Raw genomic sequence first — 25,390 nt, forward strand, 5'->3', positions numbered from 1 at the left:
TTTCAGGCCGAGCAGCCCGCCATCGTAACTTGTCTGGGAAAAAAGTGATGTGAGAAGTAATTTTCATAGCGATTTTTATATGTAAGCCTTACTTTATCAGAGAAAAGTAAGCACATTATTTTTCTAATGACGTTTTGATTTATAATGAAAAGTGAACTATAATTTACTATGATTTTGAAGTATTGATGTTATACTTATGCCGCTCTGATACATTTCCGTAACTGCAATTACGTATTTGGTATTTTATTAAAGTAAATATATATATATATATATATATATATATATATATATATATATATATATATATATATATATATATATATATATATATATATATATATATATATATATATATATATATATATATATATTCTCTTTATTTATTGATTTATATTTTTTTTTTATATAATTGCGTGAATATGCAGGCAAAATATTTTTTTTCTGGCAGAGGTCCTCCCCCCAGGTGATAAGGGCCTCACACGCCCATGCTGACGCCCGGCACCCACTCACTGCCGGGTGGACACGAGGCACCTTGGGGGGCACGGGGTAAAGGAGACTGCCCAGCCGTCACCACTCAGCCCGGGAATCGAAACCAAGTTGAGGCGAGTGCACTAACCACTGCACTACGGAGCTCCCTGCGCGCGCGCGCGCGCGTGTGTGTGTGTGTGTGTGTGTGTGTGTGTGTGTCTCTCTCTCTCTCTCTCACGACAAAAATAAATATTCCCATCATAAGCTTGTAATTACACTATAACCACTAGGTCCCCCCCACTTTCTTTTAAGTTTACCATGTCGAATAGTTTCATTAGTTTGAGAAAAATAAGTAAGTGAATTTTTTGACACAAAGAGAGCTTGACCAACATTACTTTGTTAATGACACTTTAAAGGTAGCTTTTTTTTATGACTGGGAATTTTATATTAATACCGTCAGTTGCTCTTGGGGTATTCAGAAAGTAATATTTCAAGGAGGGAGGAACATCCATGTTGACTGACTTTTAGCAATGTCAGACATGATGAAAAGACTCTGCTTATATCTTGGATGAGATTACATTTGATAATTCAGTATAACCATTGACAGATTTGTATATTCCTTTCCTCAAGGAATCAGAAAAAAAATATACTATATATATATGAATTCAATGTATATTTGCCAAAATCTTTTTATGAAAATTAATGAGTTAAGGCTAGTTTGTACAAGGCCACTTAATTACCTTATCAGCTGGGCCGGGTCCATTCAGCCACTGTTATGGTTAGCATGTCCCACTGAGGGCCAGGGGCACACTGAGCTGGCCCAGTCCAGTTGAGTAGTGGACAACAGCCTTGGAATATTTGGTTGTTTCAACAAGTAAAAGCATGATGTGGTAGCATGGGGATAGAGTTGGGGCCGTGTCAGCCCCTGTACAGGGGCTGGTGCTGGGCACTGTGTAGGACACATGAGGCAGCAAAGCCTGTGTGTACCAGTCCACACACTTTCACGCCACCTGTCCGTCTCCACACACTCACTCGTCAAGGTGAACAAAACCAAAAGTTACAAAAATATGCATCTTTTATTTCATTTTTGTTGTGTAGAGGCAGACAACTGTGTGTATGACACAAGAATCAGCTACATTATATACCTTTTTTTGTAGTTTTTGGCTCTTTGGGTTGTTGTCAAATGCCCGAGGCTTGGATAAATCCTTCACAATAACTTACACCTGTACACGATACACTTTATATCTACATAAAAAATATAACTGTGAGCAGCGGTGCGGCCGGGCCCACCGGGGCGCTGCAGCTGCCGCAGCAGGCCACCCGGGCCGGCCAGCCGCACTGCTGCCAGGAGTGGCCCTAAACAATAAGTATTAACTCAAAATAGTTTTTTTTCTGCTACAGACTGAGGCAGCGGCGGTGGCGGGGCGGGGCAGGACAGGGCCGCCGCGACTCGTCGCCCCACGGGGGTGTCCGTCGCTCGGCGGCCGTCTGTCCCCCGCCCTCCACCGCCGCGCCCTGCCGGCTACCAGGCCGCAGCACGCCGGCCCCGCCGCCGCTGGCTGGCTGGGGGCCTGGCTGGCGTGCCCCTCATGGGGGTTGGTGCAGCAGGCGCCGGCCACTGTCCGGGGGTATCACAGCCTTGTGTCGAGACGCTACGCTCCGTGTGGCCTAACGTGTGGCGCTGCTCGGCACAGAACAATACTGACTAGGGACTAGCGGTGGGCGGCGACGCCCACTCTTGCTCTATGGCCGGGCAGGACCCAAAGAGATTATTAGTACATAAATGGAAAAGGTCATTACAGTATAACCTTACTTGTTATGGTTTTGTAATTTTATGATTTTTTTGTACTTTTCTTGAAGGAGATGCTGAATAAAGCTACAGTATTACACTATTACATACATCCAATAAAGTAACTTTTTTTTAGCATTTTTCCAGCAACGCACGTACGGGCACCCCACTAAGGGGAGGGGGAGGGGGGCGCCGTGCCGAGCCACAAGAAAATGAAAATAAAATCACGTCAGCCAAAGTTACTCCTTCACAATATCACTTAGATGGTCACTAAGTCACCAGAGACGGGAAGAAAACCGGTTATTGACGACACTAAAAGCCGGGCGGGACACGGCGCCTCAAGGGGGCCATGTCTGCCTGGCATGGGGGCTGAGGGGAGATGTACTTATGCATGTGTGTACGTGTGTTTGTTGGTTATGGGTCACCGGGGGACTGTGGCAAAATAAATAAAAGTCCTCTTCATGTGGTACTGATTTGTGCAATGAGGGAAGTATTGCATATGTGTGTGTCTGTGTGTGTGTGTGTGTGTGTTATGGGGGAGCAAGGGGAATATGGTGAGTCGGGGAAAGACACTAAAGGGTGAAGGAGGGAGTGTAAACAAGAAACATCGAGACCTAGGAAGGGAGGAGAGAGAGGAAGAAAGGAACGGAGAGAAAGGGAGTGGAGAGGATTAAGAAGCCAATGTCACTTCTCTCTTTCCTTCCTCTTCCCTTTCCCTCCTTCCTTCCTTCCCCTCACACACACCACCGGCCGCCTAATCAATCAATCCAGTGGAGTAAAACAGCGATTCAGACATAAACCGCTGCCACTCAAACGCAATACTCGTCTGGGGGGGAGAAACAAACACCAGACCAGACACAGACGGACAGACAGAACACCACCCGAAGAAGATGAGAGAAAAAAAATAACAATAGCTAATAAATAGGTGAAATTATAGTTGTTAATAAGTTCTTTCTGCTTGTCGTTCCTCTCCTGAGAAAAGCAAAGTGGCAGCAGTAGTAGCAGTAGTAGTAGTTGTTATATGGTAGTGAATAAGCGTTGCCTTTTTACCCATTTCCCTCTTGATATGCCGTTAATTCGCTTGTTCATTCGTTCCCCTTATTCCCTTCTCTAATGGCTTGCTTTTCCACTGCCTCCTCTTCCTTCTTCCTTCCTTCTCGTATTCCCTTTTTCGCTTGCTTGCTTTTCAACTGCCTCCTCTTCTTCCATTCTCCTTCCCCTTTTCTTTCTGTCTTCTTTCATTCGTTATTCCCTTCTTTACTTGCTTTCTGACTGCCTCCTCTTCCTTCTTCCTTCCCCTTTCCTTGCTTCTCTTATTCCCTTCTTTGCTCACTTGCTTTCCAACTGCCTCTTCTTCTTCCGTTCTCCTTCCCCTTTTCTTTCGTTCGTTATTCCCTTCTTTACTTGCTTTCCGACTGCCTCCTCTTCCTTCTTCCTTCCCCTTTCCTTGCTTCTCGTATTCCCTTCTTTGCTCGCTTGCTTTCCAATGGCCTCCTCCTCTTTCTTCTCCCTTCCCCTCTCCCTGCTGTCTTCATGTCCATCAATTCATCCTCTTCTGTATTTCTTCTCTCTGTTTCTGCAATGATTACTTGGGGTGGCTCATGTGTCCTAGACCTTGCTTCTTCTTCATCTTCATTCGACTGTATGTTGCTTCTATCTTGCATTTCTTCTAGTGCGAAATCCTTCAAGCAAACATTCAGCACACATCCCAAAACCCTCTTCCGTTCAACTTCTTTTTCTTCCAGGGGCAAGCGAAGAGAAGGGAAGGAGGCAGGAGGGGAGGATGGGGAGGAATAGGGGAAGCAATACCACTCAATTGTGCTTGCTGGGGAAGGGGAGGCAACAGGGGTGACAAGCTAATAGGAGGAAGGGGTACGGGGAGATGGGGACACAGCAAAGGGGGGAGGAGCAGGGAGACTGTGCTTGCTTGTGGGTGGGGAAGGAGAAGGCTGGGGATGAATTGCAGGAAGGGAGACAAAGGTGGAATAGGGAGGATGGGGAGGGGACATATACCAGTCTTGTGCTGAGTAAAGGGGAGAGGTAATGGGGAGACAAGGGAAGGGGAGCTAAGCCAGTATATTGTGCTTGCTGGGGAGATGGGCGTTAAGGGGAGAGAATGGTAAGGCTAAGGGTAAGGTGTTGAGGCATGCATAAGGTAAGAGGTAATGGGGAGAAAGAGAGGGGAAGCGAAGGGGAGCTATGCCAGCCTGTTGTGCTTGCGGTTGAGCTGGGGGTAGGGGAGGAAAGCTGGGGTCTTCTTGCTGTGGGGGGACTGCTGGCTGGGGGAGCGCCGGGGAGACTTGAGGGAGGCAGCAGGGGTGGGGAGGGGCGGGAACTCCTCGTCATAGTCGTACTCCATCTCCTCTTCCTCGGACGAAGATGCGGAGGACACGTACATCTCTGAACACTCACTGTCCATCCTGCGGAGAGAGGGTGAGGTTAGGTCAGTTGGGTTGGGCTTTTGTTTGGTTTAGTTCTTAAGTTTGGTTGAGTTTTGAGGGCAAGGTTAGGTCTGTTGGGTTGGGCTTTTGTTTGGTTTAGTTCTTAAGTTGGGTTGAGTTTAAGGTTGCACGTGAAGAGAGAAGAATAGGTTTGTTTGTTGGGTTAAGTTTGGTTAGTTCTTTCAGTTTTAGGTTTTAGTTAACCCGGTAGCTGCAGGGATCGTGTTTCTTAAATGCTCCTCTAAGTGAATTAAAGAGAAAAAAAATCATCACTCACACAAATCATTATATAATATACATTAATGCATTTGTAATCAGTTTATGCATCCTCTATTTTGGGGGTTTATGTCAATGCAAAAATTTGGCCCATCGCTGGTACACGGTAAAGACAAATTTGGCCCGTCACTGCTACCGAGTTAACTGCTCGCTGGTCTCTTAGTTTGGGTGGTTTCTCATTTTATATCTATTATAGTTCTTCATCTGTTTTCTTTCTTTATTTACACAATCAATGGTCAACACTGTCTCAAAATTTACTTTATTTATGATTGGGGTGGTGTTTCTTTTTGTAGTATTTGTTCTAATTCTTTACTTATATATTTATCTTTATGGTTATTTAAAATCAATGGCCAGGATTCTACAAGTCTCAGTCTACCCTTGAGCTGAATACTCTGCTTGCATTACTAAAGAAAACTGAATAACAAAGAAGTGAATGTAGATCAAGACTAAACAATTGTTGACGTTCATATCTGCTTAATTACTACAATCTAAATTTGGAGGAGGAAACCATATAAAAAATAACAAACAACAGAACCAAAAGTAGGAACACGGTACTATGTAAACAAACATGAATTAAAAGAACAGACTGCCAGTGTGTGTGTGTGTGTGTGTGTAAACCTCCCCTCACTCAGTGTCACAAAAAAAAGCACTTACAACACACACACACACACACACATACAGTCTCCACATCTACAGCACCACCATGACCCACGCCAATCATTATGTACGCACACCAAAAACCATTGACCGTTCTCTTGGGTAACTCATCTAACTGCGTACACACACACACACACACACACACACACACACACACACACACACACACAAAACAAGACAGGAGGGGCCAAAACAAACATAACGCAGGACCTAAAATAAGAACAAGGTCATATGTTGTACCCAAGGAGAGAGAGAGAGAGAGAGAGAGATGGGCCAGACAAATGAGAGAAGTTTACTCTGCAAGAATGGTGTATGAATAAGAAGATAATGAGGACTATTCTGCCACAGCCATTTGAAAGGAGTGCGGTGTTAGAAGCTCGAAAGGACAGGAGTTTGTAATGATGGAGTGAATGAATAGGAAGAGGATAAAGGAGACTAATTTACCTTGACCAACACTGAGGGGAGTTGAAAGGAGCAGGAAGTTGAGTTGATAGACAGACAGAGAGGAGAAGAATGAAAGAATGGAGTAAATCGGTATATATATAGTGTGTTTGGAAAGATTATTGGCTCTTCCACCATGCCTAACATTGGAGGAGGTTTAAAGAAGTGGAATGTCAGAGTGGATAGATAGACAGACAGAGAAGAGAAGAATGAAAGAATGGAGTAAATAGGTATATATAGTGTATGGAAAGATTATCAACTCTTCCACCATGGCTAACACTGAAGGAGGTTTAAAGAAGTGGAATGTCAGAGTGGATAGATAGACAGACAGAGAAGAGAAGAATGAAAGAATGGAGTAAATAGGTATATATATAGTGTGTATGGAAAGATTACTGACTATTCCACCATGGCTAACACTGGAGGAGGTTTAAAGAAGTGGGATGTCAGAGTGGATAGATAGACAGACAGAATGAGACTAGAGATAAACAGAAGAGATAGATAAGAGTACCCAATGAAAGAACTGGAGTAAATAGGTATATATATAGTGTGTATGGAAAGATTACTGACTCCACCATGGCTAACATTAGAGGAGGTTTAAAGAAGTGGGATGTCAGAGTGGATAGATAGATAGACAGAATAAGACCAGAGATAAACAAAAGATAAGATAGAGAATATCCACAAACACACACACTCACACATACAGAACCATTTCCTCTGCACTATGGAAGGATAAGCAGAGTATACCAGACATAAGAGAAATACCTACGACCACAAAATTATATAGGGCCAGAAAATTCATCCGTCAAAACATACATAATATTGGTTGACTGAAAAATATAAAGGGAACAGAAAATCATATTGGAAAGAAGTAAAAAATGAAAGAAATACAGAAAATATCCCCCAAAGTAAAAAGTTATGGATGAGAATGGAAAGATGTTGAAAGACGGAGAAGCTGTGATGGAGAGAGGAGCAGACGTCGAAGATAAATAAATTAAAAAATGACTGACAAATCTTCCGGACCCATACGTGTAATGCCAAGGAACACACCCACACCCACACGCACATACACCCACACCCACCTTCTGCGTATGATGGGAGGTCTGGCGGGCCCCTGGCGCTCGGCGATGGTGGGCAGCCTGGTGGTGAACTTGTCGGTGGGGCGCAGCTGCCGGAGGGTGCGGTTGGACAGCTTCCAGACGAGGCGCTGGCGGTGAGGGGAGTGGCGCTGGTTCTCGTACTGGTCCATCAGCTCACCCACCACCTTGCGGCACTGCTCAAAGCTCTCATAGCCCACCTGGGGAGAGAGGACGGTGTTAGGGGGGTGAACGAAGGGGAGGAAGTGTCACTGTTTTGATTGTGGGGGATAGGACAGTGTTAGGGGGGTGAAATGGCAGTTAGGGGTGTGAATGACGGGTGAAGGTGGTGGTGTTTCCATTGTGGGGGATAGGACAGAAATGACAGTGTTAGGAGTGTGAATGAGGGGACAAGGTGTTGGCATTTTCATTGTGGGGGAGGAAGCTGTAAGGAGTGAGAACGAGGGGAAGGAGGTGTTTTCATGTGTAATTGAAGAGTGAAAGAAACAGTTTTATATCATTTTGTGGTGTTCAGGAAAGAAGGGTGTTGTTATTGTAATGTGGGTTTAATGAGGGAATAAGGGCAGTTAGTTTCTATGTGGTGATAGGTAAGGAGGTGTTGTTATTCTTCTGGAGAGTTAACCAGATAGCAGTGACGGGCCAAATTTGTGGCTTTACCGTGTACAGTGACAGAACAAATTTTTGCCATGATATAAACCCCCAAAAATAGATGATGCATAAACTGATCACAGATGTGTTGATATATATTATGAAATGGTTTGCGTGAGTGATCATTTTTTTCTCATTATTCTCGCTTAGAGGGACCTTTAAGAAACATGATCCCTGCAGCTACCGTGTTAAGGAAAAACTGGAGGTAATGTTATTTGCATGTCAAGTAATGTGTAATTATGGAAAATGGTAGTATGGAAATTTTCATGTGGTGTTAAAAAGGGACATATCAACTGTTATTTTAGGAGCAATAAATACAATTACAAAAATACACTTAAAGTCAAGACATATCCAGACAGCATCAGCAATATTAGGACACAGACGAACAACAAAAAAGAAATATCAATGAAGGTTTAAAAAGAAAAGAACAAAGACCAACAGTAACTAGAGACAGATGGACATACAGACAAACAGATAGAAAGGCAGACAGACAATGGATAAATGAACTGACAGACTTACAGACAGACAGGTAGAAGGCTAGAATAGTATAGGTAGACATATTGAAGAGAGAGAGAGAGAGAGAGAGAGAGAGAGAGAGAGATTACAGGAGGAATTGCATGGTATTTGAGGGGAAATGGGAGAGGAAAGTGGAGGGGAAATTGAAGACCTGTACACTGATTGGAATTTAATGGGCCTGGATGAGAGAGAGAGAGAGAGAGAGAAAGTTAATGAGAGAAAATCCTTAACTACTGAATTAGCCAAAATGATAGAGCAGTCACCCCAATTTCTCTCTCTCTCTCTCTCTCTCTCTCTCTCTCTCTCTCTCTCTCTCTCTGCAGCATCATTATTACCCATTATCATCCACTCATCAAAATAGAGAAAAATAGGGTGGATGGGGGTGTGGGTGATGTGGAGGAATGGATAATAGGGAGAGTAGGGAGATGGGTGGAAGGGTGGATGTATAGGTGGAGGGGCCTAGGGAGGATGGATGAAGGAGATAAATGAAGTAGGGAGATGGATAAAAGGGTGAAGGGAGAAATAGCTAAGAAAAGAGGGAGATGGGTAGTAGGAGGAGACAAGGGAGGGATAGGTAAAGGAGAGGAGATGAAAGAAATAGGGAGATGAATGAAAGGGTGGTTGGAAGGGAGGGTTAAGAGAGGAGAGAGTGGGTGAAGGGGAGGGAGGGATAGCAAAGAAGAGAGAGATGGGTGGAGGAAGAGATGAAAGAGTAGGGAGGAAGGGCTACAGAGAGGGAGGGAGAAAGGTGGGTGGAGGAAAGGGAGAGACAGCAGAGGAGGGAATGAAAGAAGGAGTAGGAAGGGAGGAAGGGCTACAGAGAGGAGGGAGATAGGTAGGTGGAGGCAAGATAGAAAGGAAAAAAGGGTGTAGGGTGGAGCATGGATAATTGTGAATGGGCTTATTAAGTTTTTACACCTGAGAATTACCTGTCCAATAGTGATTCTAGCTAATATATCACAGCGTTAAGGTTGGTGGTATATAATTTGGGTGCTGCCACACTCTTCTCATTTTTCTTCACCTACTTTACTTTATTTTCTTGTTTATTTGTATTTCCTCTTTTGTTTATTCACTGAGCTCCTTATTTAGCTGTTTACTCTTGTTTACTGATCTACTTAATACCTGTTTCTTTTTGTTATATACCAGGTTGCATATTTATTCTTTTATTTATTCATTTGTTTACTTTTTGTGGGAGGAGATAAGACAAGAGTTAGCGATACAATGGAGAGAAATGAGTATGGATGGAGAGAAATGAGTATCGATGGAGAGAAATGAGTATCGATGGAGAGAAATGAGTATCAATGGAGAGAAAGAAGTATCGATGGAGAGAAATGAGCATGGATGGAGAGAAAGGAGTATGGATGGAGAGAAATGAGTATGGATGGAGAGAAAGGAGTATCAATGGAGAGAAAGGAGTATCGATGGAGAGAAATGAGTATCGATGGAGAGAAAAGTGTATCGATGGAAAGGAGTATCGATGGAGAGAAAGGAGTATACAGGAAAGAAACCAAGACCAACATCAATAAAAGAACACAACACCCACCTAGAGACCAAAACCAAACAGCAACACTTAACGATAAGAACACAACACAACACAACAACACCCACCTTGCATATGGCCTGGAGGTGCGCGATGCAGGCCTGGTGAACTTGCTGGTGGTGGTGGTCCTGGTGGCCCTGCCCGTGGCCATACTCCAGGGACAGCAGCGCCAGGGCCAGCTCACACGGGCGGAAGGTGGCGGCTGCAGAGTCACACCCGACGATCTCCAGCTTATGCACAAGGGTGGTCAGGGAGGCGGGAGGGGGCGCGGCAGGGGAGGCAGGGGACACGGAGGCCAGCAGAGGGGCGGAGAGGTGGCCATGGGCGGCGTAGAGGAGGCGCAGGAGGGTGAGGGGGGTGACGGGGGGCTGGCAGCGGAGGTCGGTGTCCAGCTTGTCCATGATGATGCGTTCCATGCGTGTGACGTCCCCCGAGGAGCACTTGCACTGGGAGATGGTGGTGAGGTCGCGCGTGTCCGGCACCACCTGGGGCAGCTCCCGCAGGTGTGCGTACCCGGGGGTGAACTGGCAGGACAGGTGGAAGGCGCTCACGGCGATGCAGGACAGGTGCTTGGGCTGGGCCTGGGGGAGGGGGAGGTTAGGTTAGGTTGGGAGGTGATGGTGGTGGTGGTGATGTTTTAGTGGAGGAGGTAGTGGTGACATTGATGTTTGGGAAAATGGAAGGAGGTTAGGTTGAGTTAGGTGGCAATTTTGTGGTGGTGGTGATGTGATGGTATTGGTGTTGTTAGTGGTGGTGATATTAATTAATTAGTGGTGGTGATGTTTTAGTGGGGCTGGTAGTGGTGACATTGATGTTTGGGTAAATGGAGGGAGATTAGGTTAAGTTAGGTGGCAATGGTGGTGATGTGATAGTATTGGTGTTGTTAGGGGTGGTGATATTAATGTTTGGGGGAGGTGGGGGAAGTTAGTTTAGGTTAAATGGTGGTGTTGCTGGTGATATTGATGTTTGGGTGAATATGAAGGGAGGTTAGGTTAAGTGGCAATGTGGTGGTAGTGGTGTTGTGATGATTGTAGTGATACAGTGTGGTGGTGCTGGTGTTAGCTTATACTTCACCATCAGTCATATTCACAATCCAACAAAACTACTCACAAAACTAAAAAAAAAGATTCGCACACAGATTTAACCCGGTAGCAGCGACGGGCCAAATTTGTGGCTTTACCGTGTAGAAGTAACGGGCCAAATGTGGTTTTACTGTGTAGCAGCGACGGGCCAGATTTGTGCAATGATATAAACCCCCCAAAAAAGATGATACATAAACTGATCACAACTGATTTGATATATATTATGAAATGGTTTGTGTGAGTGATGATTTTTTCTCATTTTTCTCGCTTAGAGGGACCATTAAGAAACATGATCCTCGCTGCTACCGGGTTAAAAGCATCAATAACTCTTACAACATTCAATTACCACAACTTCCGATACAATAAAGGCATCAATAACGCTTACAACATTCAATTACCACAACTTCTAATACAATAAAGGCATCAATAACTCTTAACAACATTCAATTACCACAACTTCCGATACAATACTTAACTCCTGGCCGTCATAACAACAAATAATAAGAATGTAACTCCACGTACCTTCATGCGCGTGAGGAAGCGGTCCATGATGTTGACGGCGTTGAAGAAGGTGTCTGGCGGCAGGTCGTACCACACCTTGAGGCAGCGCAGCACGTGGGCCGACCCGTTGCGCATCCTCATACTGATCTCGCCCCCGTCCTGCTGCGGGAGAGGGAAAGGACGGGAGGTTAGGCGGCGCGGGGAAATAATCAAGAGTAAAAATAATTGCCGTGAGTGTAATGGAGAGAGAAAGAGGAAGGGAGGGAGAGAGAACAGGAGGGTTAGGTGGTGCGTGGAGAAAAATTAGGGGCAAAAATAAATGTCATGATCAGTATGATGAAGAGAGAGAGAGAGAGAGAGAGAGAGAGAGAGAGAGAGAGAGAGAGAGAGAGAGAGAGAGAACAGAAGGGTTGGGTGGCGCTGGGAAGAAACATAAACTAAATAATTGACTTTCAGTTTAACATATATATTTTCCCTTATGGAGTTGGATGATCATAAATAACTAACAAATTACCCCTATTATTATTATTAGTAGTAGTAGTAGTAATAGTATAAAGGAAGAAGGGGCAAGGAGAGGTATACAGTGGTACAGGGAATGAATTAAAAGCACTTAAATAAAGAATCCCCAATGTGTTAAGTTAGTGTGTGTGTGGGAGACGGGCTGTCAGGTTGTGCAGGGAAATGGTTCAAACTAAAAAAAATGACTCTGATCAGTGTGTGGGAAGGAAGGACAAGGAGCGGTGTTACATGATGGAAAAAAATAAAATAAAAAATAAAATAAAAATGTTTTGATCGATATGTAGGAGGGAAGGACAAGAAGTGCAAGATCATGTTCGGAAAAATGAAAAAATAAAGAAAAAAATAAAGCCTTGATCGATATTTGAGAGGTAAAGATAAGTGTAAAATGATGTTGGGAAAAATTAAAAAGAAAAAAAAAAGCTTTGATCGATATGTGGGAGGGAAAGACAAGAAGTGCAAGATCATGTTCGGAAAAATGAAAAAAGAAAGAAAAAAATAAAGCCTTGATCGATATTTGGGAGGGAAAGATAAGTGTAAAATGATGTTGGGAAAAATGAAAAAGAAAAAAAAGCTTTGATTGATATGTGGGAGGGAAAGATGTGTAAAATGTTGTTGGGAAAAATGGAAAAAGAAAAAAAAAGCCTTGATCACTATGTGGGAGGGAACGACAAGTATAAAATGATGTTGGGAAAAATGGAAAAAGAAAAAAAAAGCTTTGATCGATATTTGGGAGGGAACGACAAGTGTAAAATGATGTTGGGAAAAATGAAAAAGAAAAAAAAGCTTTGATTGATATGTGGGAGGGAAAGATAAGTGTAAAATGATGTTGGGAAAAATGAAAAAGAAAAAAAAGCCTTGATCGATATGTGGGAGGGAACGACAAGAAGAGCAAGATGATGTTGGGAAAAATGGGGGAAAAAAAAGCCTTGATCGATATGTGGGAGGGAACGACAAGAAGAGCAAGATGATGTTGGGAAAAATGGGGGAAAAAAAAGCCTTGATCGATATGTGGGAGGGAACGACAAGAAGAGCAAGATGATGTTGGGAAAAATGGGGGAAAAAAAAGCCTACTAGATCAATATGAGGGTGGGAGTAAATAAAATAGAACACCCACAAAAATACCACTCTTGTAAAACTATAATAGATTCAGAATTAGCCAAGTCATCAGTCATAGGTACTTCTATTCTCATTCATTTGTATTTATTAATTCTGAGTGTGTGTGTGTGTGTGTGTGTGTGTATGTGTGTGTTTCCTTGAGCATAACTTTACAAAAAATTATATTGTTGATTGCTCTGCTTGTATCACTGTTATTTGGAGAGAGTAAACCAGAGAGTGAGAGCGAGAGCAAGCACACTGAAGCACCTCGCCACTCTGAGTCAATATTCCCAAGGTCACCAAGTTCCAGCACGGCCTTCAGCACAGCCTGGCCTAACCTTGCGTGGTGGAGCCTTGCCGAGCCCACACAACTTAATCTCCAGCAACGCACACTCACTCAGTCTATTTTTTTTCTCTGCCTTCACTCGGCTAAGCTCACTAACCAACACCTCGTCTCCCACCACAGCTGCAATCTTCCTATGTTTCCTTTGTTATTTGTTATCCTTCAAAGTTATCCTTCCTTCCTTCCCTTTTGTCTTACAGTAGATAAACTTAATATCATTACCCCTCAACTTCAGTTATTTAAATTTATCATCCCTCTCAAGATAGTAATCCTTCTCTCTTGCCTCCATTCTTCACTCAGTTAAACACACCAATCAAAAACTTGTAATATAGCCACCAAACATCTTCTTTCCCCCTCTCCTTCAGTTATTTACATTTGGCATCCTCCCCCAAAGATAGTTATCCTTTCTTTCCTCCATTCTTCCCTCAGTTAACCCCACTAACCAAGTCTTGTAATATACCCAATCATCTTTTTTTACCCCTTTTTGTTCAGCTATTTACATTTGGCATCCCACCCCAAGATAGTAACCCTTTCTTTCCTCCAGTCTTCCCTCAGTTAACCCCACTAACCAAGAGTCTTGTAATATACCCAATCATCTTTTTTTACCCCTTTTTGTTCAGCTATTTACATTTGTCATCCTCCCCCAAGATAGTAACCCTTTCTTTCCTCCATTCTTCCCTCAGTTAACCCCACTAACCAAAAACTTGTAATATACCCAATCATCTTTTTTTACCCCTTTTTGTTCAGTTGCTTATATGTGTCATCCTCCCCAAAGAGTAATCCCTCCTCCTTACTTCCTGTCTTCACTCAGCTAAGCCACTAACCATAAAAAACTTGTCATACACTCACAAACATCTTTTTACGTTTCCCTTTCGCTCAATTATTTACATTTGTCATCCCCACAAGAGAGTAAGCCTTCCTTCTTCCCTCCTGTCAGCTAACCAAAAGACCTTGAATTGTGGGAGCCCCAAACGTCTTTTTTTTATTTATCTATTTTTATTATCATTATTATTCCTCCTTCCCTCCTGTCAGCTAACCTAAAAACTTGATTTGTAATATAGCCCCAAACGTCTATTATTTATCTATTTTTATTATTATTATTCCTTCTTCCCTCCTGTCAGCTAACCTAAAAAAACGAATTGTAATATAGCCCCAAACATCTTTTTTTTACTCCTTCCTTCCTTCAGCCTTGAGTCACCTCACAATTCCAAAAGCCTTGACGACCAAAAATATACTCAACAAGAAAATCCACTCACATCATCCAGAAGAAAATTAACCTGGTGCCAAAGTTTGCCTTCACATTGCCGGGCTCTACAAATTACAACAGAACTTACTAATTTTTACTGACCACCTCCTGTCTATGATTTTGAACTACAGACGAAGATCCAACTTTCTTTTATATGCCAACACGTTCTCCGTTAAAATATCAGAATCAGTGTATACGAAACCCTCAGATCTTAACACAAGCGATTATTTTCTTCCTTTAGCGTCTTCGTCTATGTTATTCTCCGTTAAAATATCAGAATCAGTGTATACAAAACCCTCGGATTTTAACACAAGCGATTATTTTCTTCCTTTAGCGAGAGCACGATAGAATTTTCCTCATTGTTAGGTTTATTTACATCACCGAGCGTTGACTGCATATCCCTGAATCTTCGTCTATGTTATTAGTTACTGCGCCGTGATCACACAACCCAATCAATTAAGCAATCAATCGTTGTTAAGTGTGATCGTGTATGTGAAAGAATGAGAGGAAGAACGCGTAGGAGGCCAGGAAAGCCATGTAACCTCAACTAAATGGATTACAAAACAGAAAAGGGAGAGGATGAAATATGGGAAAGGAAAAAAACATGAGAAAAGAAAAGTGCAATGGAGAAAGTACTAAAGGAAAAACAAGTTGGAGGCTAAGAGAGAATCATTCAACTTTAATTAAATGGATTATGGATGAACGAAAGGCAAGAAATAGAGAAAAATAGGGAAAAGAAAAGAAATGGGAAAAGAAAAGTAAAAGAAGAAATACGTACTAAAGGCAGAAAAAGTAGATGAAGAGAAAGAAATATCACGGAAACTAACAAGATTATGGATGAATGAGGAGAGAAAAAGAGGAATTAAAAAAAGAAATAGTAGTATGAGAGGTGAGGAAAAAGAGGTATTAAAAAAAGAAATGGTAGTATGAGAGGTGAGGAAAAAGAGGTATTAAAAAAAGAAATGGTAGTATGAGAGGTGAGGAAAAAGAGGTATTAAAAAAAGAAATGGTAGTATGAGAGGTGAGGAAAAAGAGGTATTAAAAAAAGAAATAGTAGTATGAGAGGTGAGGAAAAAGAGGTATTAAAAAAAGAAATAGTAGTATGAGAGGTGAGGAAAAAGAGGTATTAAAAAAAGAAATGGTAGTATGAGAGGTGAGGAAAAAGAGGTATTAAAAAAAGAAATAGTAGTATGAGAGGTGAGGAAAAAGAGGAATAAAGAAAGAAAAAGTAGTGGGGTAAGTACTAACCCAAAAAAAACTAAGAAGCAGAGTCATGCCACTTACACCAACGGGATTACAGATCAACGGACAGGGAAAAAAAAAGAGGAAAACAAGGGAGAAAACATAAGTAAGGGAGGAAACGGAAGAATGACAAGTCGCGTTTACTTTGTTTTCAAGAAGACCTGCAAGTTAGAGGTGAAGGCAAGTGACTCAGCATTTAAAGAGAGAGAGAGAGAGAGAGAGAGAGAGAGAGAGAGAGAGAGAGAGAGAAACCACAATACAGCTGTTACGAAAGATAAATAATGACAATGATAATAATAATAATGAGTAATGTAGAAAATAACTAAAATTAATCCACTTTCTCATTCTCTCACCCCGAGGAAGATGACAAAAAAATATGAAAAAATAAAAAGAAAGAAAAAAAGTCATTACTACACATTCATTCATTCATTCTTTCACTTGTCCGTTACCTGAAGCCTTAAAAGCACAAACACACCCATACACCTGTCACTAATGAGCAGCAAGGTGAAGGTGTGTGTGCGCGTGTGTATAGAAAAACGATTGTGTCAAGTTCAGTTTTCATAGTAACTCATCATTCTTCTATCATACACCCATTTCAACACCTTCAGCATTGTCGAGTTGATAATGCTTCTTGTTTCATCATTTTCTGCTATCATGTAAATCCTTAATTGAGTTTGTAATGTCCCGTTTCTTATCTATTTATTATCGTCATCCACAGTCATTACTAGTTCACTACAGGATAAGCCCTTCCCTTGTTTGACGTCAGTGTACTCCATCCTGCTCGTCAGTGTACTCCATCCTGCTCCGGCAAATGTTGTAGTTTCACCTCTCCACCTGGTCCTCTGTCTGCTCTTCCTTTTCTCCCTATTGCCATTCTTCCTTCCTTTCCTTCTTCTTTCCATCCTTTCTCTTGTTCTTTCACTTTCTGCCATTCTTTCCTCTCCATCCTGCTCCGGCAAATGTTCTAGTTTCACCTTCCCACCTGATCCTGTCTGCTCTTCCTTTTCTCCCTATTGCCATTCTTCCTTTCCTTCTTCTTTCCATCCTTTCTCTTATTCTTTCACTTTCTGCCAGTCTTTTCTCTCCATCCTGCTCCGGCAAATGTTCTAGTTTCACCTCTCCACCTGGTCCTCTGTCTACTCTTCCTTTTCTCCCTATTGCCATTCTTCCTTCCTTTCCCTCTTCTTTCCATCCTTTCTCTTATTCTTTCACTTTCTGCCAGTCTTTTCTCTCCATCCTGCTCCGACAAATGTTCTAGTTTCACCTTCCCACCTGATCCTGTCTGCTCTTTCTCCCTATTTCCTTTCTTCCTTCCTCCTGATTTCCTTTTTTTTCTTCTTTCCATCCTCTCTTGTTCTTTTGCTTTCTTCCTGTCTTTCCTTCTCCCTCCTGCTCCACCAAATCCTCTTAATTTAATCTCCCCACCCTGACTTCTACAACTCCTGGCTTACTTTCCTTGTCTGTCTGTCTTATCAGTTCTAGGCTTATTTACTTTGTTTGTCAGTCCCTTGTTATCAGTTGTACCTAAAATATGTGCCCAAGTCCATTTTTTATTAGAACATCTTTAACCTTTGTCTGTTTTTAATCATCACTGCTTGCTTACTTACTTTCAATGTTATACCCAGCACTTACTTTTTTTTATATTTTCTTTGTGCAAATCTTAGTTTTTTCTCTCCTTTTTATACAATCTCTCTACGTTACACCAAGCATTTATTTTCTTTATTCCTCTTCATGCACTTTCTTAGCCTTTTATTTTTTAATGTTATCTATTTTTTGGCTTATTTGTCTATGTGTGTGTGTTATCTTTGCCCTTTGTCATCACCATCAACACCATGACCATCTATCCACATTAAACCCAGCACTTATTTTCTCTACTCTTCATGCACTTTCTTAGCTTTTTCTTTTTGTTATCTATTTTTTTTTTATTTGTGTGTGTGTGTGTGTTATCTTTGTGCTTACACCTTGTCACCATCACCACCACTACCATTTTCATCATCACCACCACCACCGTCACTGTGACCATCATGTTTTATTACGAAGGCGATACGTTGGTTCATATTAATTCACACGCACATACTCCCTACACCTCCTCCTCTTCCCTCTCTCTTTTTCTGCTGATCTCTTCTCCCCTTTCCTCTTCTCCATTACTCCATAACACAGCCCACTTTTCTTCTCTTCTTCCTTCTCTTCTTTCCTCCATTTCTTCACAACTACACTTCTCCCTACTTCTATTCCACTTTTCTCTTACCTCTTCTTCACTACTCCTCTCCCTTCTCCTTTCCTCTATTCCATCTTACACTTCTCTCCTTCCCATACCCCTTTCATTTCTTCTCCATCTCTTCACCTCTCCACTCCTCTCTGATCATCTCTTCACCACTATTCTTCTCCCTCTTCATTTTATCTTCCACTATTCCTTTCTTTTTCCATCTTTCACTTCTCTCCATTTCTTCACCACTACACTCCTCTTCCACTTCTCTTGTCTCTTCTTCCATGATTAGGTACTCTTCTCTAATCCTATCCACTCGTCGCCCCCTCTTTTCTCCACCTCGAACTACACTCCATTATACTCCACTTCAGCACAATGACACATATTTTGGTTTCATCTTCACAATCTCTCTCTCTCTCTCTCTCTCTCTCTCTCTCTCTCTCTCTCAAGTCCTACATTCCGCTGCTCATCTTCACCTTGCCTGCACGTACAACACAAACATTTTTTCTTCTTAGTTGTTTTCTTTTCTTGTTAATTTATATTTCCCACTAAAATCAGTACTACATATGACTGACTTTTCTGTGTGTGTGTGTGTGTGTGTGTGTGTGTGTGTGTGTGTGTGTGTGGAAAAATAAGAAAGCTACTGTTAGGCATAGCGACCAGAGAACTGTTACGTGGCCTAATATGGAGAGCGAGACGGTAGTGGCAGTAGAAGTAATAGTAGTAGCATAGTAGCAGTAGTAGTAGTAGTAGTAGTAGTATTAGCAGTAGAGGGTGTAGTATGAGCGTAAACAGTAGAAGAGGTAGCAATAATAGTAAAGGTTATGGAAAAGATTTTGTAGTAGTAGTATAAGTAGTAGTAGTAGTAGTAGTAGTAGTAGTAGTAGTAGTAGTAGTAGACAGCAGCTCATACAACGGATAGTCACACTCAGAGAAGCATCACCACCACCCATCCTCCCTATTCCCCTCCCTATACCCCCCCCTTAATAACAGTCCTCCTCCCTTCCCTTCCTTCCCGTCCTCCTCCGCATAAACAGTGACGGGTTCAAAAATTCAAACCTCCCAACGGGGTAGCTAAAGTCACACTCTCCCCGGTGGGTTTACGCGCATACCCACTCACCCCCTCTCCCTGGGTGATAGGAATGGGGCTAAAAATAATACTGGGCGTCATTGGGGAGAGGGGAGGCAGAGGAGAGGAGGGAGAGAGTGGGGAGTGAATGCTAGGGGGGGGGTAGGAGGTTGGCAACAGTGGTAGGCGGAGTAGGAGTCGTGTTATGTTGGCAGCACTGTTAGCGCATACTGATTGAGGCCCAGTGAAGGTAGATAGAGAGAGAGAGAGAGAGAGAGAGAGAGAGAGAGAGAGAGAGAGAGAGGGGACAGGTGCAAGGATAAGAGATAGGTGAGTGGGTGTGGCAATGTTATGGGAAAATGCTTTGTCTCTCTCTCTCTCTCTCTCTCTCTCTCTCTCTCTCTCTCTCATTTCCGTTCCTCCATCCACCACTTCGCACCTGTCCCGAGCTAATTTAGGGATCAGAGGAGATTAGTACTATTGAGAGAGAGAGAAAGAGAGAGAGGCTAACCGGTCATTATTACGTAACCGAGCCCAGCAAAACTCAATGACGGACTCCTTTTTTACGAATCAAAGCACTGCGCGCGCCCCACTTTTCTTTTTACCAACACATGTAAAGAAGAAAAAACGAGGAAGAAAACGAAAGTGAAGGCGGAAAAAGCAAGACTAGGGAAAGATAAGAAAGCGAAGAAAGAAATGAAGATAGTGAGTGGAAGATAAAACAGAAATGAAGTTGATGAAGAAATAGAAGGGAGGCAGAGCGTGAAGAAGGAAGTTAAAGGAAGGAAAAAGAGATGGGAGAAAAAAGGGAAGAGGAGACAAAATGAAGAAGAGGATAAGTTGAAGGAAGAAAGAAAAGCGATGAAAACTGGAAGAAAAGAACAATTAGAAAGAAAAGGAAGGAAAGGAAACTAGACATCAAGTGGAGAGGTGGTGTTGGGGATGGTGGAAGTGGTGGTGAGGATGATCAGGGATACACTCATCACCACCACCACCACACACCACCAACACCACCACCATCAACAACAACAACAAAGAAAAGGAGGAGGGAGGAGGACTCAGGAGGTGGTGATGGTGGTAGTGAGGGGGTGTGGCTTCAGAGAGAGAGAAGCTGCGTCTGTCGTTGGCTGTGGAGAGGAAGGGAGGGAGGGAGAGGAAGGGAAGGGAAGGGAGGGGAGGGGAGGAGGGACGCTCGCTCGCTCACTCCCTCCCTCTCGTGCTCTGCCTAGCCCTTTAAATTTGAATAGGGAAGCTTGGCGTCTCTCCACTCTTCCCTCCTCCTCCTCCTCTTTCTCTTCTTCCTCCTATTCTCCTCCCGTGTAAATGACATTATATACAAGCGAAGTATACATGAAGGTTTAACGTGCATTATATCGAGGTCTTAGCATTCAGTAGGAGGAGGAGGGATGTTTTTTGCTGGATTGCGTCAGCGTCTAGCACGCACACACACACACACACACAGTTTCCTTTCGATAATTCCGTTTCCTCTGTGTCTCATATCGTCACCTTTCAGTCTCTCTTTCTTACACTGACGTCAATCTCTCTCTCTCTCTCTCTCTCTCTCTCTCTCTCTCTGGCACCAGGACAAAAACAAAGATAAGAGCCGAGTACGTGTGCAAAACAAACACACTCACATACATACATTAATAGTAATAATACTAATAAACACTATTAGGTGCGGGAAACTTGTTTTAGCACTGTGTTAAAAGTTGCAGAGAGAGAGAGAGAGAGAGAGAGAGAGAGAGAGAGAGAGAGAAATTAACACGCACATCATTGCCCTCAAAATCTACTGCCCTGTCTGTGTGTGTGTGTGTGTGTGTGTGTGTGTGTGTGTGTGTGTGTGTAGGTGATACCCCACACTCACAACTCTCTCCCCTCCCCCCAAACACTAACAGAGGCACTTGGCACCACTGACCTTAGCCACCTGTGGGAGTGCCAATGAAGGCTGGTATTTGGGCTCCAGTGCCAGGGCTTCCAGTAGGGGGGTCAGCAGGTCCTGGGTGCCCCCTCCTGCACCACCACCACCTCCACAAGCACCACCTCCAAAGGGCCACTGCGTCGAGGTAGCCATTCCGGTGTTGTTGTTGGTGTTGATGTTACTGGTGTTGAGTCTTCCCCTCCTCCGGTGTTGTCGTCCCCCTCCTCACCACCACCACCTCCACCACCACCGCAGCAGCCACCACCGCCACCGCCGCTGCACCGCCACCTGTAGAAGAAATAGATTTAGTCACTAACAGATATAGAAAATAGATGTACTGAATAGCCTAAAGAATTAATAGCCAAGATAGAAAAGTAGTAAATTGGATAAGGTAAGAAAAATAACAATAACAGGACAGCTGAAAAGGAGTCAGGATATGTTGGATAAATTATAGGAAGGCAAAAGACGGATAGAAAATAGAACGGGGATAGAACGTGACATTGAAGACAAGAAATACAAGAACAGAGGATAAGAGGACATGGTAAGGATAGATCAGATAAATGATAAAAAGGGAAACGACAGAGGGATATAAAAATAAAACATGGATAGTATGATACATTTCAAACCAGGAATAACAAGAGAGAGAATGAAGTATAGGGTAAGGATAGAATAGATAAATGATTGAAGTGATAGAGAGGGATAGAAGACAGGGTAAAGATAGGCTAGATAAATGATAGGAAAGGAAAAAGACAGGGATATAAAGGATAGGAAAATTACGTGACCTGAGAAGCAAGAGATAACAGGACAGAAAACAGAGGACAAGGAAGATAGATAAGTGATTGGAAGGGAAAGACAAACAAACGGATAGGAAGCAGGAAATAACAAGTAAACATAACACAACCATGACCTTATTATTGAAACTGTGTGAAAATAGGAAACACATGAAACAGAGAACAGGAAATACAATACAAAAATAAATAAAACCTTTGTCTATTCTTAGCAGTCTTTTCCGTACAAAAAAAAAATGGAAAGATAAAATGATTCATACGTTTGAGACTTCATGTGGCTGGAATAATCTAGTTCGTGATAATGATGCAATAGGTGGAGGGAGGTATGAAGGGAAGGGAAGAGAAATAAAGGATAATTCATGACGTATTGTTGTATTATATCGATCGCAGGACGTAAGGACAGGATATATTACTGATAATAAGGGAGGGAGAGAACAGGGATCGATAAAGAAACCGTTGGAGAGAGAGAGAGAGAGAGAATAACAGTAATATTGCAATAATAATAATACAGTAGAAGGAATATAAACACCAGACAATGGAGTAACAACAAGTTTAGGATATAATAATCGTAGAAGCAATAATGACAGCAAAAAGCCAAGAAGTATAAGAGGAAAGGAATAAATATATAATAGTATTTGAAAAGGAAGAAAACAATTAGAAAATATAATGAAGGTGAATACGTAGAAGATAACTCAAGAAAAGAACACGATTGGAGATATATAATGTGCAAAAAGATGATAACGTAACAAAAATAGAAAACAAGGAAAATGAAGTGATAATAAAGGTCGTAAAATAGTAGTAGTAGTAGTAGTAGTAGTGGCAGCAATAGTAGTAGTGATTGAGGAAATAATAATAGAAGTTTGTTAAATAAGTAGTATAAGTAATACTAATGTTGTATAGGCTGGAAGTAGTAGTAGTAGTAATAGTAGTAAAGATAAGGAAGAAAATCAATAAGGCAGTCACGTATAAGCCAACAGCATACGTGACTGAGCCTGGTATACGTATGTATGAGGGAGAGGGGAGGGGAAGGGGGATGAGGAGGAAAGGGATGGAGAATGATATGTATACACGCATACACCCATACACATTGATTATACATGATGGCTGGCACGTAACGACTCTCTCTCTCTCTCTCTTGGATTCGCGAAGTCGATATTTTGGGGGTTGTCTATGGCTGTGTGTGTGTGTGTGTATGTACTTGTAAATCTGTGTCTATGTATTTGTCTGGCTCATGTAGACCTAGTTAATTGTGTGTGTGTGTGTCTACCTCTCTGTCTGTCTCCACCTAAGCCTGTGGGTGTGTCTGTCTGTCTGTATGTCTCCCTCCTCTGTCTTTCTTCGTGTGTGTACCTCTGTCTGTCTCCACCTATGCCTGTGGGTGTGTCTGTCTCCCTCCTCTGTCTCTTCGTGTGTGTGTGTGTGTGTGTGTGTCTACCTTTGTCTCCACCTATGTCTGTATGTCTCCCTCCTCTCTCTCTATTCGTGTGTGTGTGTGTGTGTGTGTCCTCATTTGTCTATCTGTCTGTATGTCTGTCTCATGTGTGTGTGTGTGTGTGTGTATCCTCACCTGCGGACGATCGGGTGAGTTACTGCATCTTGTCGTTTTGTCCGTCCGTGCTTAGCAAACCAGGGGGAAGGGGAGGGCGGGCACGGCGGACGCGGGGCCTGGCTGTGGCGACGGCATAGAGGCAGGCACGGCGGGAATCAATAATAAAAACAGACAAACACAGACGAGGAGGCCGTGTTTGGATTGAAGACCGTTTGGAAAAGTGAAGGAATAGGATTGTATTTCGTTTTTCCTTGATTTTTGGAGGGGGATAATAATAATGGAGCAAAGAGGAAGGTCTGGCCTCAGGGTCTCGGCGGGAATATCACAGTTGGAATTTGTACACTTAAGGGGGGATTTTGCTGGTTGGGAGGCGACGAGCACACAGCCGTCCCGCTCGAAGGTTTTGTTTACACTGAACCTCGGCCGCCTCAGCTGAGCCGCCGCGCACCTCCTCCGCCGCTCCTCCTCCGCGCATGTAGTTCCCCCCTCACCCACCTCCATTTTACCTTTAGAACGCATTTTTTGGCCATTATCCACTCAGTCAAAAGTGTTCAGATTCAAAAATAACATGGAGTGAGTGGACTGCCATGGCCGAACAGTGGCTTTGCGGGGATATGTGGAGTTGCTTTGTTTGGCCGCTGTCTCCGGTTAAAGCTGATATCATACAACGGTAAATTACGAACCATACTCCGAACGACTGAGATATATGGACTTTGTAACCTCTTGAACGACTCGCATGCGTTTAGGTACACCCATATCAAGAAACGACCCCACACAAGCATTTTTCGACATATATGAATGCGAGTGCTTGCTGCTATATTTAAATTCATCACTATTCTCATTACAACAGTTAAATTGAAGGATTCTATAACCTTTAAAGTGGACTCGTGTGTATTTAATAACACCCCACGACCCCTGGATATCAAGAACGACCCCCACACAAGCATTTTTCGACATATATGAATGCTACTGCTTGCTATATTAAAATTCATCGATATTTCCACTACTACAGCTAAACATAACGACTTTGTACCCTTTAAATCGACTAGAATGGATCTAAATTACACCCCACGACCCCTGGATATCAAGAACGACCCCCACACAAGCATTTTTCGACATATATGAATGCTGTTGCTTGCTCTATTAAAATTCATCGATATTCCCACTACTACAGCTATATATAACGACTTTGTAACCTTTAAATCGATTAGTATGGATCTAATTACACCCCACGACCCCTGGATATCAAGAACGACCTCCAATTCTTGTATTTTGCGACATATTCGAATGCTATTAATATTCATCAATATTCCCACTACTACGACTATATATAATGACTTTGTAACCTCTAGAACGCTCATATGGATTTAATTACACCCCACGACCTCTGTATGTCAAGAACGACTTCCCAAACAAGCATTTTCCGACATATACGAATGCTATGGCCTGCTCATAACATTCACAAGCGCATTAATATTCCTAACACTGTCGCCGCTGCTTATTCTAATTAATCTCTATTACCTAAAAAAATAGAGTGGTTTATGTCTGGGTCTTGATATATAAAACAGAAACATATGAGTTGCAAAAGAGAAAAATCATAAAAAAATCTCGTGTAACTAAATTAAGGAAGGAAGTTTGTTTGTCTGTGTGTATAGATTAATTGTTGTATGTGTTTAATTTGCTGTTATATTATGCGTCAGCCTAATTATGTATGGGGTTATTATTATTATTATTATTATTATTATTATTATTATTATTATTATTATTATGCGCCGTTGGAAAGCAAGAATAATTTATGAAAGACAGACGATAGAGAGATAGATAGAAAGATAGATAGATAGATAAATATATATACAGATAGATAGATAGATAGATTGGTAGATAGGTAGATAGATAGATATTAAAACGAAGAGGAAGAGGGGAAAAAAGAATAGGAGAAAATGCAGAAAAGGATAAGAAGAA

General features: G+C 42.4%; 1 protein-coding gene and 1 long non-coding RNA gene across 2 annotated transcripts; one reads left to right on the forward strand and one right to left on the reverse strand.

The window, feature by feature from the left end:
- Positions 1-1,525: 1,525 nt before the first annotated feature.
- On the reverse strand, positions 1,526-23,849 carry LOC127000625 (cyclin G-like). The gene is made up of 6 exons (XM_050864563.1): positions 23,447-23,849; positions 21,089-21,379; positions 11,475-11,615; positions 9,939-10,451; positions 7,152-7,366; positions 1,526-4,677 (listed from the first exon to the last, which is right to left on the reverse strand). Exons 2-6 carry the CDS (start codon positions 21,242-21,244, stop codon positions 4,455-4,457), a joined length of 1,248 nt encoding a protein of 415 aa, XP_050720520.1. The 5' UTR covers positions 21,245-21,379; positions 23,447-23,849; the 3' UTR covers positions 1,526-4,454.
- On the forward strand, positions 14,906-18,709 carry LOC127000627 (uncharacterized). Its single transcript, XR_007754351.1, has 2 exons — positions 14,906-15,677; positions 15,766-18,709. It is a non-coding gene; the product is annotated as an uncharacterized LOC127000627 (long non-coding RNA).
- Positions 23,850-25,390: the final 1,541 nt, after the last annotated feature.

This window comes from Eriocheir sinensis, chromosome 19, assembly GCF_024679095.1.
Source record: "Eriocheir sinensis breed Jianghai 21 chromosome 19, ASM2467909v1, whole genome shotgun sequence".
Taxonomy (NCBI): Eukaryota; Metazoa; Arthropoda; class Malacostraca; order Decapoda; family Varunidae; genus Eriocheir; species Eriocheir sinensis.

What these genes read in the sequence shown, in the direction of transcription:
- LOC127000625 (XM_050864563.1), bottom strand. Translation starts at nt 21,244, where the DNA reads ATGGCTACCTCGACGCAGTGGCCCTTTGGAGGTGGTGCTTGTGGAGGT. An exon ending in CACTCCCACAGGTGGCTAAG is followed by an intron (nt 11,616 to 21,088) that starts GTCAGTGGTGCC and finishes CCTCTCCCGCAG; the next exon opens with CAGGACGGGGGCGAGATCAG. An exon ending in GCTTCCTCACGCGCATGAAG is followed by an intron (nt 10,452 to 11,474) that starts GTACGTGGAGTT and finishes CCCCTCCCCCAG; the next exon opens with GCCCAGCCCAAGCACCTGTC.